The sequence below is a fragment of the Candoia aspera genome, chromosome 2 (genome assembly GCF_035149785.1).
Source record: "Candoia aspera isolate rCanAsp1 chromosome 2, rCanAsp1.hap2, whole genome shotgun sequence".
NCBI lineage: Eukaryota > Metazoa > Chordata > Lepidosauria > Squamata > Boidae > Candoia > Candoia aspera.
Genome location: NC_086154.1, coordinates 223,244,564 through 223,262,962, shown reverse-complemented (window position 1 = coordinate 223,262,962; position 18,399 = coordinate 223,244,564). Strand labels below are relative to the sequence as shown.

Sequence of the window (18,399 nt, the reverse complement as noted above, 5' to 3'; positions counted from 1 at the left end):
AATCACTGTGGGCATTAAGTGAACCATGTGGTTGTTAAACAAATCACGCAGTTCCCCATTGATTTTGCTTGCCAAAAGCCAGCTGGGAAGGTTGAAAACGGAGATCATGTGACCACGAGATGCTGCAACAGTCATAAATGTGAAGACTGGTCATAAGTCAGTTTTTCAGCACTGTTGTAAGTCCAAACTATCATTAAACAAATGGTTGTTAAGTGAGGACTACCTGTAAATGGTTACTTCATGTTGATCTGAATAACCAAGACATAGCATACGATAACCCCATCTCTCAAATGTATGCTAGCGATAGTCATTGAGGGCTAGGCTCATATCATCATCATTTGAAGAGGTGGCTGCAGAATCCCTGTACAGCTGACTCAGTGCTAGGCCAAGGATTTCTTTCTTTTCTTTGTAAAACCGCAGCTCTTGCCCAGCTTTCCTTGCTTCTTCGAGCTCTCTAAGTGCCACTTGTAGCTCTTGTGATATAACACCCGGTGTTTCTTGCTCTTTCTTAAGCCAGTCCAGTGCCATATGACTTCTCATCCGTTCATCTAAATTGTACTGGGAATAGTAGGAAATCACTTCCTATGGCCCACCCACCAACAGAAGGAAGAGTTAGCATCAGGATAGCAAATGAAATGCGTTCTAAAAGATAGATAGTGGAGAACCAGGTAACAGACCCCACCAAAGAAACATGTAATAAACTGCAATCCTAGCTGTGTAGGAGCTTTAATGTGAGCAAGTAAGAGTTAGGGTTGAGAACCAGTTTGGTGTAGTGATTAAAGGCACAAGGCTAGAAACCGGAAGGCTGTGAGTTCTGATCCTGCCTTAGGCATGAAGGTAGCTGGGTGATTTTGGGCCAGTCACTGTCTCTCAGCCCTAGGAAGAAGGCAGTTGCAAACCACTTCTGAAATCTTACCAAGAATACTGCAAGGATGTCAACCCTATGGGATAGACCAGGCCAAGAAAGAGAATCCACATAGGGCTAAAACTACTTTTATTAAGATTGGCTATAATAACAGAATCTTGCAAGTCTGAATGTGCTTCCTTCACCTGTCAAGGTCATCTTCTTTACTCTCTACAAGGCAGCAGTCCCTATAGCACCAGGAGTCAACACTGACTTGAAGGCACACCCCAAAGTCTTAGGGCTAGTGTACATCAGTAAGAACTGAATTAATCTCTACTGTCATGAAATTAGAAATTGTACCTAATTTAAAAAATCTTAAAGCCCTTTTTATTATTGCCTTTATATTTCCATACTCATTTGTTCACCTACCAGATCATGATCTTCCATTTTGCATGCTTTTTGGATATGTATAAAGAGCACCACCAGTGTGCAAGCTTGTGATGATAAGGGCTGTCATGATTGTCATGTCAAAATGGGATCTTTTATCCTATAGAATTAACATTTCAGTCTTACATCTATTTATTATTAGAATCCAGGATTTCCATGGGAGGGTTCCTCCTCACACTTTATCATCTGAGCATAAACTGAGGCTAGCTTTGATTCTTAAATAATATAATAATTACTTACAGTAATAAAAAGAAAACATTTATTGAATTGCCTGAGATATTTCTTAGTATATGTTTAATATGAAATGAATTTTGCTTACTGAAAAGAATTGTTTACTTTACTACCAACATAAGCCAGAACTATCCATTATTGAAAGCAGAGATTTCTCATGTTCATTGAATTTTTCAAATGTTTGGTGTTATGTACTGTATGTATGTTTTACATTGTTTATATGTATAGATCCTATTCGTTCCATCCCAATTCTTGTCCACAATTTCTGATTATATGTTTTCAGAACAGTTTTCTTGGGAGGTCTGTGCCTCCGTATTGTATTTTCATTGTTTGCTGTCCTGCACTGTGTTGCCCAGTTCATGCTTTGATCTTAGACTCAACATTGATTACAAGGAATGGAATCTCAGCTGGAAAGAGGTAAACCCTAACCTAAACATTTTCTAGCAATGGGACTTGAAAATTGCTAAGGTCGGTTGAACCAGACCAACCACAATAAATGACTTATAGAAAAGAGGAAGCATATTAAACAGCAGAACTTCCAGTAGAGTTTTCTAAAACAAATGTTGGGAATAACTGACAATTAGCGCTGCATTTTAGAAGGCTACTTACTTGCCGAGAGCACTTAGTTTCACGCAGGGCTTTAAGGCTTCCATTCCAGTGCAGAAGTTGAAACACAATCATAAGCTCCTATGGCGGGTGGGGTGGGGGAGAGAGTGGAGGAGAGAAACAAGGAGGATGCATTCAGAAGCCCAGCACTAGAATCTGGATTCAAACTTGATCACCTTGATTGACCACTGTCTCCAGACAGAGTCCTGCTGGTCGCAAGCCTTAAAAACTTAGTTTAATTTAGTTTAATTAAATTAAATTTAGTTAGTTTAGTTTAATTTAATTTAGGTTAGGTTAGATTCAGACTTAGTTTAGAAAAATTAAAGTTTTTGATTAATGACTAATTACTGGACTGCTTTAAGGCACTTTTTTAAAAAATGAAAATATGGTGGGACTTGGTTTGTAAGCGGATTAGATTCAAAAGTACACTTCTGCAAAACACCATAGAAATACTGTTACACATTTTAGTCTAGAGTAGTGGAACTAAGCTTGAAGTTTATTGCTCCACTTTTACAAGAGCTGGTTTAATTCTAAACCTCTTTTTTTTTTTTAAAGTTGCTTTAGTAATAAATCATAGCAAGCATCAAACCTTTTTTCTGTTAACATTGCAATATTATACACATTTATTGGAAGTGCATCCATGGAAAGAAAAAGGACATACACCTTTTAAATATACTGTATTGCCTTTTTTTCTTAAAAAAATAACTAATAAATGGAGATTCTAAACTGACACCGGACACCATTTTTAAGATGTACATACATCTTTAATTAATTTATTATTGATAATCTGTTCTATTTTATGCAAAATTATAGAATAATACTTCTGATTTTAGCACTAATAATAAAAGTCAAACTTTTCTTAGATTACTGTGGAAACATTTACTATAATAAATTATTACATAAATAAACATGCTTTCCCTGTTACTTTGGTGCAATGGTAGTTTTAAAAATAAAGAAAGCCATGAAGTTATTGTGGTAGCAGCATGAGTGTTGCAATTGGACTGAAGTGGACCTTACACGAAAGGAAATATTTTCAATGATCCACTCTGGGAGCATTCAAATTGCAAAAGTTTTGTCATTTATCCCAGAAAAGGACACTCTTCCCTCAGCCTGGATATTCTGCTCTTAGCAACAGGAAAAGTTTTAGGGTCTGCATTTCATCAGACACAAGAAAACAGAAATGAAAAGCAAAGCTGCAATAGCTAAACTTTTAGAGGAAATTTGTTCATTGGACAGACTTGGTTAGGGAGATGGAATGTCAAAAACAACAATTTGGATTGCTTAGTTTTTCCAGTGTATATGAAAATCATGTCAGGGATAACTAAAATGCAACTTTTTCCAGCTGGACTCCAAAATGGAAAGTAGGGTACAAGAGGAGAAATGTCAACTTGCAAACTTAAAAAAAAGCCTGGAAAAATATCACTATGGGTGTATACAGTATGTAACCACAGCTCTTAGTTATTGATGAAAGTTCATTTTCTACAATGCTGAAATGAAACACTTCAAATGTCACCTTATGCTTTACGCTGAACGGTATGGTGAAGATACAAAGAAGAAAAGAACCAGCAGCAACAACAACAAAACTTTAAATGAAGCCATATCTTTAACTGGAATAATTAAGGCTGCTTCCTGAACACATAGTAGGAAGTGGTTTTCCAGTGACTTCAGAAAAAACATGTCTATATATCTTTAACATTCTGGGCACTCTGGATCAAATGAATCACATAAAGGCCACAGCAAATACCTGAAATTCTAGCATTGTTTTTCCCATGTTTGATTCTAGCATATAGTGATATGCTCCAATACTTGTGCTTGGATCATCTGCATCATTTAAAGTACCCTTTAAAGGAAAAAGAGATAAAATAAAACTGAATTATGAAAGTTCATTTTTAAGCGGTATGAAAGCTCATTTTTAAGCAGAGAAAAATGTATTCAATCTTTACACCTCATGTATGTATGAAACTTTTTCAACAAAAAATATACACATTATATCAAAACTAGTTTAAGTCTTAACTAAGTGTACTTTCTCAGCATTTATCCACATCTTTCTTTGGTATTTTAAAAAGAGGAGTTTCAACAATTGTGGTGTTAGTAGTTCTGGTCTGATATAAGACAGCTGTGGTAGATCTGATTTTCAATTTCTCCCAGAGAGCAGCAGATTTTTAAGCAAACGTTTTCCATACATGAGAGAATCTGCCTGATGTCCCCAAGGAACTATTTATCTAGCTATTTGTTTATTTAATACATCCTTCTTCTATGTATTAAATGTACATTCTTCTTCTCCAGATCAAACCTTAAGCTGCCAATATGATGCCACCTTCTTGGCTTCGTTACTGGCCAAAAAACAAGTCATTTTCAGGGCATGCCATTGGTAATAATCGGCAGGTCAGCAGGTGGGCCGGATTCGGTATCTCTCCACATTCACACAACGTGTTATTATCCGTCAGCAACCCCCACTTGAGCATATCAGTTTTACACTTAGGCACTCCAACCCTCAGCCTGTTCAGCGTCCTCCAAATAACATAAGGGAGGTCAAATCCCTCAGCCATATTCTCCTCTGGGACTCTTCCTTGGGCAGTGATTTCTCTCCTCCATCTTCCAATTCAGTTTTGCTCTTGCATGCCCTCAAGAGTATTTGTTCTTGCCATGAAACTCTTCCTAGATTTTAGTCAACGAGTTTGAGGCTCGTACCCATCCAGAGGGTGCCGGGGATCCTTCTCCTGTTTTGTTCTCTCAACATCTGCTGCTCCTTCTCTCCTGATCTTGGGTGGTGCAACACCAACAAGGGGGTACATTTTCTCATTTGGTGTAGGTTTCAGACATCCTGTCACTATTCGTACTGCTTCATTTACGGTGATGGCAACTTGTTTCACATGTGTAGACGCACTCCAGACTGGACCGGCGTACCTGCTGCAGCGACACTCAAGGGCAAAGCTGATGTTCATAATGTGGATGGCTGGGCTCCCCATGTATAATTTGTCAATTTCCTAATAATGTTATTCCTCGCGCTAACCCTGGCCTTAATATTCAGGCAGTGCTGTTTAAAGGAAAGCGTTCAATCAAGTGTCACACCCAGATACTTCAGTGTAGGATAATTCTGTAATCGGTTCCCTTGCCACATAACATTCAGTTTAGCCCCGGCGTCTTGATTTCGAAGATGGGAAGTGCACACTTGGGTCTTACTTGGATTAGGCCACGTTATTTCATTTAATACATGCAACTCACTGACTGCAATTCTTAAAGTAGCTCACGGAATAATAATGAAACAGATCAGAGGTATTTGCAGGAAGAGTAAAAAAAGTCAAGATGGAGGCTGGGACCACACATTGGAAGCATGGCCCTTTTCATATGTAAAAAAGGGGGCAGAGTGTGTGTTCACAACCACCATTGTGACTCTTGCCCAAGAAGAGGGGCTAGATGAGGAATGGGTGTGCGTTCATCATACACATTTCTCTCTTTCCCTCTCTTGCACATATATGCCTGGTGTGAGACAGCTGCATATTGGTGGAAGGGAAGACACTTGCTGTAACCTTTCTTTGCTCTCTCTCTGCCTTTCTTCTCCTCCCTTCCCTTTTTTGAGGGGTTAAAATTCAACTCAAAATGATTGTTATAAGTAGATTTCTTGTGGAGTTTAGCATCTGTCAAACTCAACACAGAAAGGGTGAAGATTCAAAGAATCTCCCACTCAGAGTCTGCCTCTTACATTAAGAGGGCACAGTTATCTTGTAGTCTCTTTCATGGATCAATACATCTTAGCACCATGAAGCCACATCCAGGGGAGAAAGTGGCTGCTTGAATCAAAGCTTTATACCCAGTGATACTGTTTTCCATTCTGGGGAAACCATCTGAAGATGAAATACCTGCTGGCTTTTTTTCCTTTTCTTTTTAATCATCTTTAATATTCTGGAGAAGCTGTGCAAAGCTGAACAGAGCATTGTCCACAAAACAGTTTCTGCACTGGAACTGTTGGCAGATTTATAGCTTTGGAAATGCAAGAACATTAGCACACTGCTGCTACAATATTTATGCTGGCTTTTAAATATCCCTCAGGACAACTGCCTAGAACTCTGGGATTTTAAGCGTTTGCCTTAGAAAATTTCCATTGAAAAAATACATATTGCATTAAATGAACTTTCTTTGAAAAATTGCATGTAAATTAATCACGGCTCAGTTTCCCCAAATGTATAGTATTGTTCTCAAAAATGGAATGGGACTCTTAAAAGCCTTTTTCAAGACTTGTAAAGAGGTTTGAAAAGAAAGCTTTCTTTCACTTGCAGACCTACTCTACTTTATAAATCCACCATAATTTTAAACACCTTCTCCATCTACCTAGAGTCACATAAGCAAAATATTCAGTAGAGGAACAATGTCAATTTATCTATTTTACTAGAGGGGCACCTCTTCTCAAGTAATTCCAACACTCCTGTTCCCTTCTTATCAACAGTTCCTTCTGCAGAGATGGGAAGATTTAATTAAGTTTTCGGAGACTGAAGCAATATATTCACTAGAGGTCAGCATATTTATTTTCTCTCTATAAATTTTGCTGCATTCTTGCTTAGATTAGCCACATGCTTTTACTGAAATAGATTTCTGTTCCTACTACCAATAACTGTACGATATAACATGGCTCCAGTAAGATTATCTTTACCCATCAATTCCTAACTCATTAGATATACTTCCCTCGTGATGTTGGGGATGGAGAAGAGATGACTTCATCCACTCTCTTTTGGATTATTTTGTTTGTCAATCACAGGAAAGTGGCAGGAACCAAGTGTGCCTATTGGCTATATAACCAGAATGGGCAACTCTTTTTTATGTTGTCCTTGAATTGCACTAAATATTTGTTAGGATGAGGGCTGCAGTGGGTGGAAAGGTAATGCAAAGTGTGTGAGATTTTCTGCTTTATCTGATTTTTTCTTTTTCTTTTTGTAAGATGTCAACTTGTTTCGCGTGTGTAGATGCACTCCAGACTGGAGCAACATACCCTTCCTTCCTTCCTTCCTTCCTTCCTTCCTTCCTTCCTTCCTTCCATCCATCCATCCATCCATCCATCCATCCATTTTAGAGCTTGCCCAAAGACAGTTTCCCCATATCCAAATGGCAGGACACCATGCTTCTAAGATTTGGCAATTCTGCCCAGAGGGCGTCTGTGGCCATGATAAGGCATTCTGAGGCCTCAGATTGCCTACTCTTGTTATATGTATAGGGTTTCCATATATACAGAGTTAATTGTCCCTTAGAAATAATTAAAACACCAAAACCTAGATTATATAGTTCTCTTCTAATGTTTACATATGCAGAATTAAAAAACTGGAATCCTTGGCTGGCATATAGAAAACCTTATAAGGGTTTCTAATGGGTTTTTATATAGAACATTAATGTAGAACTGTCTTATTTAAAGATAATGAATGTATTTATTTTTTCATAAATCCATAATATGGATAGGATATTTAAAAAATTCCCTACGTGATAGCTTGTATTTACTTGCTGTTTTTATATTTATAGTAATATGTAAGTAGGGAACTTTACATATACATTACCTGTTCAAGGTAAGCATAATGTTTATTAAAAAAAATTATCAGTAAATGCAGAAACTTCCATGATGGAACACAGTAGCTGATGACAACATACAGTAACTGTAAACCAACATATGAAAAATATGGAGGTAACCTCAAATGCAGATGTTAACATCTGATTCTGTTTCATAAAAGCTCCTGCCAACTTATTTCCTTGCCAGAGGCAGTTAAATAATAAAGAATAAAGGACTGAAACAAAAACACAGGAAAGTGAATCAAAGGGCTCAGATACTTTATACTTCTGTTTTAGCCTTGGGACCATTACTGACTTTCCTTATATTTTATCATTCATTTCAAGAAAGTATATATTCTTTGGGGAGATGGCAGGATATAACTAGACATGTTTAATCATTTATCTTAATAACACTAAGCTTAATTGATACACTGAGCATGCATGCATGAATGATGAGTCCATATGTTTTCTTTAACTGCATCAGTATCCTAATGATGGGTGAAGCAATGTTTCTGGTTCAGGTTCATGCTTGGACTATATATGCTGTTCTACTTTTTCTTGTATTGAAACTGGATAACCAAGGCACTGATGTGACTCGGATCAAATCTGGTCCACCTTGAGTCCTGTTTCTGGTAAGTGCTCTACACAGCATGAGTGGACTGTTAGGTCCAGTAAAAGGTGGAAATTATATCCAACATGTCTCTCAATCTAAGTCTTTTCGGAGCTGCATGACCTGAAAAATCAAATCAAATCAAATCAAATCAAATCAAATCAAATCAAATCAAAATCAATCTTCTTGTTCAGGACCTGGTGCCCATTTTACTTTTTATCTTTACAGCTTTATTTTGAAATGGGTGGCGGTGGTTGTTGCTGGTGTATGTCAGGAGGCTAAACATGAAGTTTTGACCTCATTTTTATTACTTCCAGAGCACCAGACCTCATACAGTTCACCTTCCATTTTGTCACCCTATATCTCATCACCATAATTCAGAAGCAAAACCTAATTGGTGTTGTATATTTGGTGAAAATACAGTGTGAAATGAGTGCCTTAAGTCTCAACATCCATTTTCCCCCTTAACTTACCCAACACAACCAAACAAAGATGTTCAACTCCACATCCCGTTGACATCACCATGTCATCACCATCCCCCCATGTCTCTTGGAGACTGAATAGTTTTAAAGCCTAAAGTGCAGCGCTCATAAAAAAAAATCCCCATCCCTGGCACATATAATGTCAGTGCTTATAACTTCTATTTCTCAACAACATGCTGAAATAAGCTCATATGTTCCTCTTAAGAAACAATACAGATTACCAACTTTTAAAGTATAGTCTTGATTGCTTAGTTATGTAGTGAGATTCTTTGTTATGTAGTGAGGAAAAGGGTGTTAGAGTTAAAAGGAAGACATTCATCATAGTGGCAGAAACTTATCAATGAAGGCCCTTTCATACATACCTTATGTGAATAATTTCCTTCCTGCTTGTAATTCTGTCATAAATACAGAGAAGACACCACACAAAATGATGGTCAATACTTACACTGGTGGAAGAAACAGCTTCCTGGACACTCTCCATAATGAATTCCTTTGTGATCTTGCGACAAGGCAACTCGTTGAACAGAGAATTGATAAGAGCCACTTTTGCAGCATCTCGTCGTGCTTCTGCCCTACTCAGGGAACACTAAAATACAGATAAATGCCTGTAAGAACTGGGACAGCATAACTCCCATCTTTATAAGATGAGATTGTCCTAACTGTATTTAACACCGAAGAGAACTATACCTGATGACCTAGAATCTTTTAAAAAATCATTCTTCTGAGATGAGTCATCATCAGCTGAATGTTCCCACATGGGGTTGCCAGCTTTCACTCCTTCTGGGGTTAGAAGCAACATTTCATTACTTTGTAATTCATGTGGAACTGCCTGTTTTGTACAGACTCTAATAATACCCCAAAGCTTTGGTCACTCACCCATCTCAAAAAGAATAACTTACAGCTGCAAATGTGTTAAAAGGGCAGCCAAAATAATCAAGGAGATGGAGCACCTTCCTTCTGTGAAAGGACTAAAAGATTTGGGGCTTTGAAGTTTACTGAAAAATAACTAAGTGATGGTGGGAAGATGGGATTTATAAAACTGTGCATGATGAGAATAAAATGAGCATTCTCCCCCTCATGCAAAATATTTAAACTCAAGGTGAAATGCAATGAAGTTCATGGGCCATACATCAAGGCAGGCAAACAACAACAACAACAACATTCACATTTGTATGCCATGCCAAACCAGAATTTATCAGGATTCTGGCTTAGCAGAAAACAAGGAGTATGTTAATGCATGCTATTTACTCCTGCTGCATCTTCCAAGCAACAGATGTAGCAAACTATAGACAACTTGGAGGCTTGTTTACATCTATAGCCAGTCAAGTCACAATAATGTCACGTGCACCATGACACTCATGTGCAAATGAATTTGCAATTACTCAGTGATGTTTCTTGCCCTATCTGTCATGAGTACTGATGGTGAGCAGGAGGGGGCCCCTATCCAAGGGGGAAAACGCATGCGTAGTACTGAGGAGTTAAGCAGCCATTCAGAGAGACACAGATCAGACCCGCCTTGACTTTGGGGTTTATCTGTCTGGGTTTTTCCCACGCTTCTTCAGTTTGTTAGGATTTTCTGTCTAATGTAGCAGTAATAAAACACTAGAGACCTGTTCCTTGTCTCAGCGTGGTTCCTGGCTGTTAGGACATCAATCCTAACAAACTCTACTACTCCCATTGAAAGAGGGAGGAACAAAAAAAATAATGTCTGTTGGATTTATTCCCCACCTTTCATTCAGGAGATCAAGGCAAAGTAGACAGTACCCGCCTCCTCTATTTCCCTACAACACCCACCCTGTAAAGTAGATGGGTCTGAGAATGAATCACCCATTAAGCTTCCATGGCTGAGGATGGACTTGAACTGGGGTTTCCCCAGTGCCAGTTCAGCACTTTTACTATACATACAGGAGCGTGGTAGCAAATGAACAAACCAACAAACAATTTCACTATTCCGTAAAGAACAGGATTATGTATACTGTCATGAAACAAAAGAGTGAGGTGAGAGCTAAGGGGAAGGCCCCCATCACATCAAGTTTTGACTTGACTATTTAGACAATAAAAATTGAGGGTTCTTCCATTTATACTGTATGTGGTATTTGAAAACTATCTTTGTTTTTTGATAAATTCTTCTAATTCAAATGCTTGTAAAATAACAATGGGCTCCCATTTCTGCTATTAATCTCCACTTGGAATGAACAAAAAGCATAGTATTGACTTACTATTTTGTAAAACATTGTGAATCAATATGGCTTATCAATAAACTGTACTGCTTTTCAAAGCCATTAACATTAAATAAATCTTTTAATCATACATATGTTAAGATAGATGTCAGGCTCTGCCTGCGATCCAGTAAAGACACAGATGCTAGCGTAGGCTTAGGTTCTGGTTTTATTGAGGAACAGAGTGCATGCCTTTAAAAAGCTGAGAGTGAGGGGAGCGCGCCGGAACGGGATTTAAATAGCCTGCGCCGGTCAGCGCTCCACCCCACCTTATTCCAGGTGCGTCCCACGAGTCCCACGGGTTTCGTCCCTGTCAGGTGAGAGGTCGTTCAGCCCCCCTGCGCCCCGGGCGTCGCCTCGATCGCCTTCCTGAACGGTAATGATCCATTGCCGGGCGATCAGGCTCTTAATCCTTTGACAGCTCAGGCGCGCCTCTCCTGTTGTTAGTCAATTGCTTGTTGGCAACTTTGTATCGCTGTCTTCCACGCCACCGGTCTCGGTTGTTACTTAGTTTCCTGCACCTGTTGCTTTCCTTTGTGTTTCATAGTTGCCTTTGCCTTAATCCGCCAGGGACCCATTTCCCTGTATTGTCATGCGAGCCGTTGCGATGTCACAAGCATCGCAACGGTGATCATGACAATAGACCAGGTGTCATGAGTACTGATGGCGAGCAGGAGGGGGCCTCCATCCAGGGGGGAAAACGCATGCGTAGTAGTGAGGAGTTGAGCAGCCATTCAAAGAGACACAGAACAGACCTGCCTTGACTTTGGGGTTTATCTGTCTGGGTTTTCCCACACTTCTTCAGTTTGTTAGGATTTTCTGTCTAATGTAGCAGTAATAAAACACTAGAGACCTGTTCCTTGTCTCAGTGTGGTTCCTGACTGTTAGGACACTATCCCTACAAACACACTAGCCTCCAAGTTGTCTATAGTTTGTTTGCTACAGCACTGTTTTGTTCCACTTGAAATAAGCCAGGGAAAGAACCTACACTGAGCTTATTTCTTTGGATAACTCTGAAAAGTACAAGCTAATTTCCTGGTTGGGAAAGCACAGTAAAGAAACTGCAGATGGACCCATCAATAGTTGGATTACTGGTGCCCATTGGCAAAGAAACCAATGAGAGCAATCCAAGCCACATGTGCCAGCACACTGCTTGTTCCTGTGACGGTCCCAGTACCAGGATCTTAACCTTAGAAATTCTCAAGACAGTCCATTAGGAAGCTTAAAGAATCCTTTATTAAAATCTGATTAACACAGGACAGCTGCAAAGCTCTGAATATGGTTTTGGCGCCAAAACATTCAAAATGATTCCTTTTCTCTGATCTCATCCCTCCTCTCTGCCTTATAAACAAACTCTTTCTCACTCCTGAATTTCCCCCTCCCAGCTCGTTGGTTCATTAGAGTGAGTTAGATTCCAGGTGTCTTATCTGCATGGCTCGGCCTTGGCTGTAATGGCTCAGGAAGGAATGTGCTGAAGCATTCTGTCTGTTTGCGAAGCTGCAAAGCTGACATGTGAAAGCTGACATGTGTTTGCAGTGCTTTATGGCAGGTGAGCAAAGGGAGCCTGACAGTTCCCTGCTAAGCTAGAATTCAGGGGATTTGGCTGAGTGATGGCTCGCTGCCTTAGTGATGGGAAAGACACTAGCATGGACAGCTAACAAACTATAGATAGGAAGTAGCTGTACAAAGTTAGTCCTGCCTACTGATGTTTTCCACAATTTACATAGTAAGCCTGTGGTTAACTAGATACTTGAAGAGAATGGCTAGTATTTGTTTTAAGTTCTGTTTCCTAAGTTTTGTCCAATCTTTCTTTAATACCATCTAAGCTCATCACCACTGCCAAAACCTTGTAGTGCTGAATTTTGCATAAATCTGGCTTAGTAGAGAAATAGATACTGAAACACCACCTGATGCAGTGAAGTCTGTTTGTTCTTCAGTGTGATTAAAGATTTGTAGCATTGGCCTATGCTTGTTATAATTGCTAGCTTTTTTCCTTAAATAAAATCCTTAGAAGGAAAGTAAAATTCATTTTCCTTTCTACCAGCTAGTTCTAGAAATGTATTTTGAAAAATCCACCAAGAATTTCTGTACGAAGACACCTGAACAATCTGTGAACTTTTCCTTAAACATCTTTTATAACTTTCTTGAGTTGCCTAAATCAATGTATTTCATCAGTTTCTTTTATTAGTTTTAACCTTCTCTTGTGGGTTATATGAATATTTACTTTTTCAAATTCCTAGACAAAATTCAGAGCTGCATGCTTTTAATAATAAATGTTATAATAGAAACCAATCCAAACAATTTGGATTTAAACCATCTTTGCAAAGGCTAAACCCAGTAAAAAGGCAAGATAAAAGAAACTATTTATTTTAAGTAAGACCAGCAAAGTAGCAGATCAAAGAGGCTGCATATATTCAAAAGCAAATAGCAAATCTTTGCAGGCTGAGAGATTTACACATCAAGAATAATTCTTACCTCTTTTTGAAAATAATTGGAGACACAAAAGCTTAAGTAGTTTGGGCATTGTAATTTAGTTCCTGTACCCATGCTTTCTTTGTGACCTTCTTAATACCCACTCTCATATAAGCAGTATTCTTCATTCTGGGAATTCTGGGAATAGTAGAAACCTCAAGCCTTAATTTTTTCTGAGGGCAAAGATATTTCCTCAGATTGCTCTACAGTAGTGTTAGAAAAAAGTGTGGCAATATTCTTTAGTGAAAAGAATGAAGAAATAGTTGGTGTGAACATGAGAGGATGGCCACCCCTTTTAATTAATGGACATGTTGTATGCTGTATTAGACTCCCTTGCAGTGATGCATTAGTCTAAAAAAACCAAACAATTGTTGTAGATATTAAATGCAGTCAAACTTAGAGCAATATGGAAGTGCACTGAACTGTTTACAGCTAATGCATACAACTACCTAAGGGACCATCTCATCCCCTTAACATTGACTCGTCCCACCCGGTCATGCAGAGAGGGCATGCTATGGACCCCGCTGGTAAGGGAATTCCACCTGGTGGGGTCCAAGAGGCGGGCCTTCTCTGCAGTGGCACCTGCCCTCTGGAACATTCTGCCCCTGGAGGTGAGACAGGTCCCTTTGCTCCAGGCCTTCGGAAAAACTTGAAAACCTGGTTCTGCCGCCTGACCTGGGGTGGGAGGGGCCCAGTTCTTCTTGGGGGTGGCTAGTACCATAGATCTCTCCCCAGTGAATAAGATCTTCACCTCTTGGATTTTATCTCCATTTTATCTTTATTTATTGGTCTGTTATATTGTAATTTATATGCTTTTAATTTTGATTTTCCTGTAAACTGCCCAGAGTCCCCCTTTTGGGAGAGATGGGCAGTAATAGAAATTTGAAAAATAAATAAATCAATAAATAAATCAATAAATAAAACTAGTCCTATCCTTAGTCCATAATATATTGTACAATGAGTAATACAGATACACTGAAATCAATAGGACTTAAGGTAGTCCAATGAATTTAAGTTCCATTTGTTTTATAAGATGATTTCAAGTGGGACTTCAGCCTAGATCCGGGTGAATCCATGCATTGCTATTAAATACTCATTCTGAGAAACTTCAAAGTTATTTTCAAAGGTACGTAGTATGGGCCAGAAAAATCAATGGAAAATTGAGACTTAATAAATAATTTTACACTTTTTCATGCACACTGTATCATGGAAAGAGACTTCTCGTGCTTTCTAAACTGATATTCCCAACTGTCCCTATTTCAGTCTTTGCTTCTAGACTACTCTTAAAATACCAACATTCTTGGTAAGAAAGATAAAGGAGAGATGGAACCACAAGGATCTAAGATGTCTTTAATGGCAATTCACACAGCCCATTCGAGGTGCTCCAACAAGTTGCTGTTTAAAAGCCAGGCAAAACTACTTATAATTTCAAAAGCAGAATGGCTAGAAATTGATTTGGGCTACCAAGAAATTCAAAAAGTGATCTTAGGACGTAGTTCTCAATCATATTCTCCTTTCATTTATTTCAGTCTGTTCTCATTGTAAAGCATCTTTTGATAAAATTCTGTTTTTCACACTGACTTTTGGGGGAAGGGAATTGTGTCCATTTACCTGCTTGCCTGGTGGTGAAGATACAACCAGTGAATTCTACAACACAGAGGCAGATTTGCTGCACTGAGAGCTGTCTGCTTGTTCCATGAATATGCTGTTCACCTATCAGTTATGTTGATCTTCCTTGTAAACTTTTGCTGTCATTGTGGCTGCTACCATTAAATAATAATAGATCTAAATCCCTCCCTTAAAGAAAGGGAGTGTAGGGAAGTTGATTCTTCTCTCTTTTCTATCCCTGCCTATGGCCCAGTGTTCCCACCACTACATGTAAAAGATGTTCCCTTGAAGATTAGGGATCATGTTAAGTGGTGTGTATAGAAATGGGGAGATCTCAGAAAAGTGCTTTATAATTAAGGAAGCATGGATGAAATGGAAATGAGAACAGAAAGCAGAAATGTCAGCATTTGTTTACCACTTCCATGGGAAGGAAAATTGGATCCAACTTATTACACTTGCCTTAGTATGTCTGTAGTTGGCTAAGGAACATCAGAAGTGACCTTGTAGGAAATAATTGATCTATCACAGTCAGTAATTTTGCATGTGAAAGATATGCTTTCCACTTTCCCAACATCCTTCTTTGCGCTGTGCTTCTTCAGGAAGCTCAGAATAAGCTATGACTCTTCATTGTCCAGTGTTAGTTTCAAAGAGACAGGAGAAGTTAGATTGTAGTACAATGGAACTGTGATGAGGTCTCCTTTGTTTCCCACCTCCTCATGCAGTTGAGCTTCCTGATGGCTGTTTGATTCATTGCTGGGAAATTTGGCTGTATCTATTAAAATATTTCACAGGTATATGAATGTATTTAGATTACTTAAAAAGAGGCATAAACCCAAGAGGGGACAATTTGGGAATATGATACAGCTAATCAGTTCCCCAAATCCTTTTACTTAAATGAAACTGAAGAATATGTGGTTTGGGGGCTGTAACTGAAAGATCTTATTTATTGCAGTCCTCACAGCAGCTTGTACGTAGCCTGAAGATTAAAGGAAGGCTATACAAAATATCACTGGATGGAAACAGAAGGCAGAGACTGGGGCACAATTGCATGCCTTCTAAGAGTCAAGGATGTGGTTTCAGGAAGTTACCTAAGGCTACAATGAAGGAGATGAAAACCATATGTTCATGTATTTTAGGTGGTGATTCTCCATGGCCAGTGAATTAAAGAACTCTGTAAATCACAATAAACTGGGGGTAATAAAATTAAGGTCTTAAACTAGTGTAGAAATAAATAACGCCTGTCTGTATAAGAAGATCTATAATATATCTCAGAGGTTTGCAGAAATTTATTTTAAGGAGTTAAGAGTGGTTAGTTTAAACATTGCTTCAGCATTGTTTCCTTTTCTAATTATGGATGAATCTTTAGAAGATGGAAAGGGTAGGTAATCAGTGCTAAATAGTTTGGATGTTCAGAAGAATGGAGCGGAGTGAGAAGAAGGAACACAACTAGTTTACATATATAATATTATACACTATTGTGCTATATAATAATATAAAACCCAGGCACTTCATGAAAAGGGCAGGCTTAGAATAATCTGAAGACATTAAAATAAAGTAGGATAGCAAATTATTATGTTGTATATCTGACAGAAATAGCCTCAAGGTTATTTATGTGGAATCTTTGCATTTTGTTCCTTAACCTATTAATGAGAGCCAGTGTGGTCTAGTGGTTAAGGTGCTGGGCTAGAAACCAGGAGTCTGTGAGTTCTAGTCCTGCCTTAGGCATGAAAGCCAGCTGGGTGACCTCAGGCCAGTCACTCTCTCTCAGCCCAGCTCGGTTCAATGTAGACTAGCCTCCTCATGGTGCACCCCGGGCAATGTGACTTGTCACGGCTAAATAGTCTACACATCTGGCTGCTGGACCTCACAAGGCTAAATAGTCTACACATCTGGCTGCTGGACCTCACTTGTCACAGCTAAATAGTCTACACATCTGGCTGCTGGACCCAGCAAGAAAAATGCAGCATGAACACCAAACTATAATGCCATATGATTAAAAAAAAACCCTATTCTTGTTATCTGCCACCAGAGCAAACTGTGTGTTTTATACACGTGTATCTTTTTCCCAGTAGCTAAGTGATTATGTTCCCATAATAATTGCACTGGTCTCTTTTTTCCTGAGGTGAGCAGCATTTTTGTTTTTAAATCAGGTATTAATATACAACTAGATATATGAGCTTCTATTTATTGCTAAATCTTCTGGGGTGATCTAAGACGCTTGCATTTCATTTTTCTCCTTTTTCAGTGCAAAGACATTTTAACAAGTGTCATTTGAGCAAGGCTAAAATTAAAATCCTTGCTTACAAAGTTTGAATGAACAGGCCCAGTTTAATTCTCTTTTTAATGGAAAGAAATCTCAGCAAGGTGGAGCTTGAGAAGGCAGGTAGGTGGTCATGATGGAAGGAGTTATTAACTTAAGTCCAAATGATGGCAGAAGCACTTAAGCGCATTCCAGTAAAGGTATTATTTTGTGATGTCTCTTTTTCCCTCCCTTATGATAGCTACAATTAGAACGATTTGGCTGTTATGGGTTTAAATGCAAGTTTAAGATGCTTCATGAATCAGTCTTCTACATTAGTACAGATGAAGTCTTATAGTATATACAACTTTTGCGATCTGGTAAACAAACATTAAAAATGAAAATATTTCATGTTATTTATTCTTCACAAGTTCTTTTGAAGTTGTGCCTAACAAAAACAAGTGGATAGCAGATACAATCATCATTAGATACCATCACAGATGCTTCCCCATGTTTTGGGAGAGCGAGATATGCTAAAGGAACATGCCAGATGCTGGTAAATTGCTGTCATTCTGGCTGGGATCTAAAGGACCACATGAAACACTCTGTGGACACTGGGGCAATTCTACCCCCATTTCCTTTTGCAGTGTTTAAAGTTCCTGAAAGTGTTTTCTACCTATCTGTGAACAAAATGGATCCACAATATTGGTCTCTCAGAAATCAATATGTTGCAAAGCACTCTATCAGCAAATAGTTAGACTAGATAACCAAAAAGCCTCTTTGAGTATAATACTTCTATGTGTCAGGAGACCAAGCCTTATGGGTAGTAGTATAAATAGATCACAGGTGAAAGTCACTCCTACATTTTTTTCAAAATCCCAAGATTGGCAACCTCTGTTTCTGAGTCATGTCTGATTTTTGTCTATTATTCTTTCTATTTTTATAATTCTCTGTAAATAAATAAGAAAACTGTGAACGGAATCCATATAAAAAGAGATTTCTGCACTTCTTTTAAATAGTTTCCCTCTAATAAATACTTCCTCCCTCATCCTCTTGCTAAAATGTTTATTTCCATTCTTACTGAGGGGATATTTTGCTCTCCAGTGGCATAA

At 38.6% G+C, this 18,399-nt stretch overlaps 1 protein-coding gene across 1 annotated transcript in view; it reads right to left on the bottom strand.

Annotated features, from left to right (window-relative positions):
* Positions 1–297: 297 nt before the first annotated feature.
* LIX1 (limb and CNS expressed 1) overlaps positions 298–18,399 on the bottom strand; it is a 37,048-nt gene continuing 18,946 nt past the window's right edge. Inside the window, exons 3-6 of the mRNA XM_063296730.1 lie at positions 9,195–9,335; positions 3,873–3,968; positions 2,132–2,209; positions 298–582 (exon numbers count right to left, since the gene is read on the bottom strand). Of these exons, the coding sequence (XP_063152800.1) occupies positions 298–582; positions 2,132–2,209; positions 3,873–3,968; positions 9,195–9,335 (600 nt within the window). The remainder of the gene's footprint in view (positions 583–2,131; positions 2,210–3,872; positions 3,969–9,194; positions 9,336–18,399) is intronic.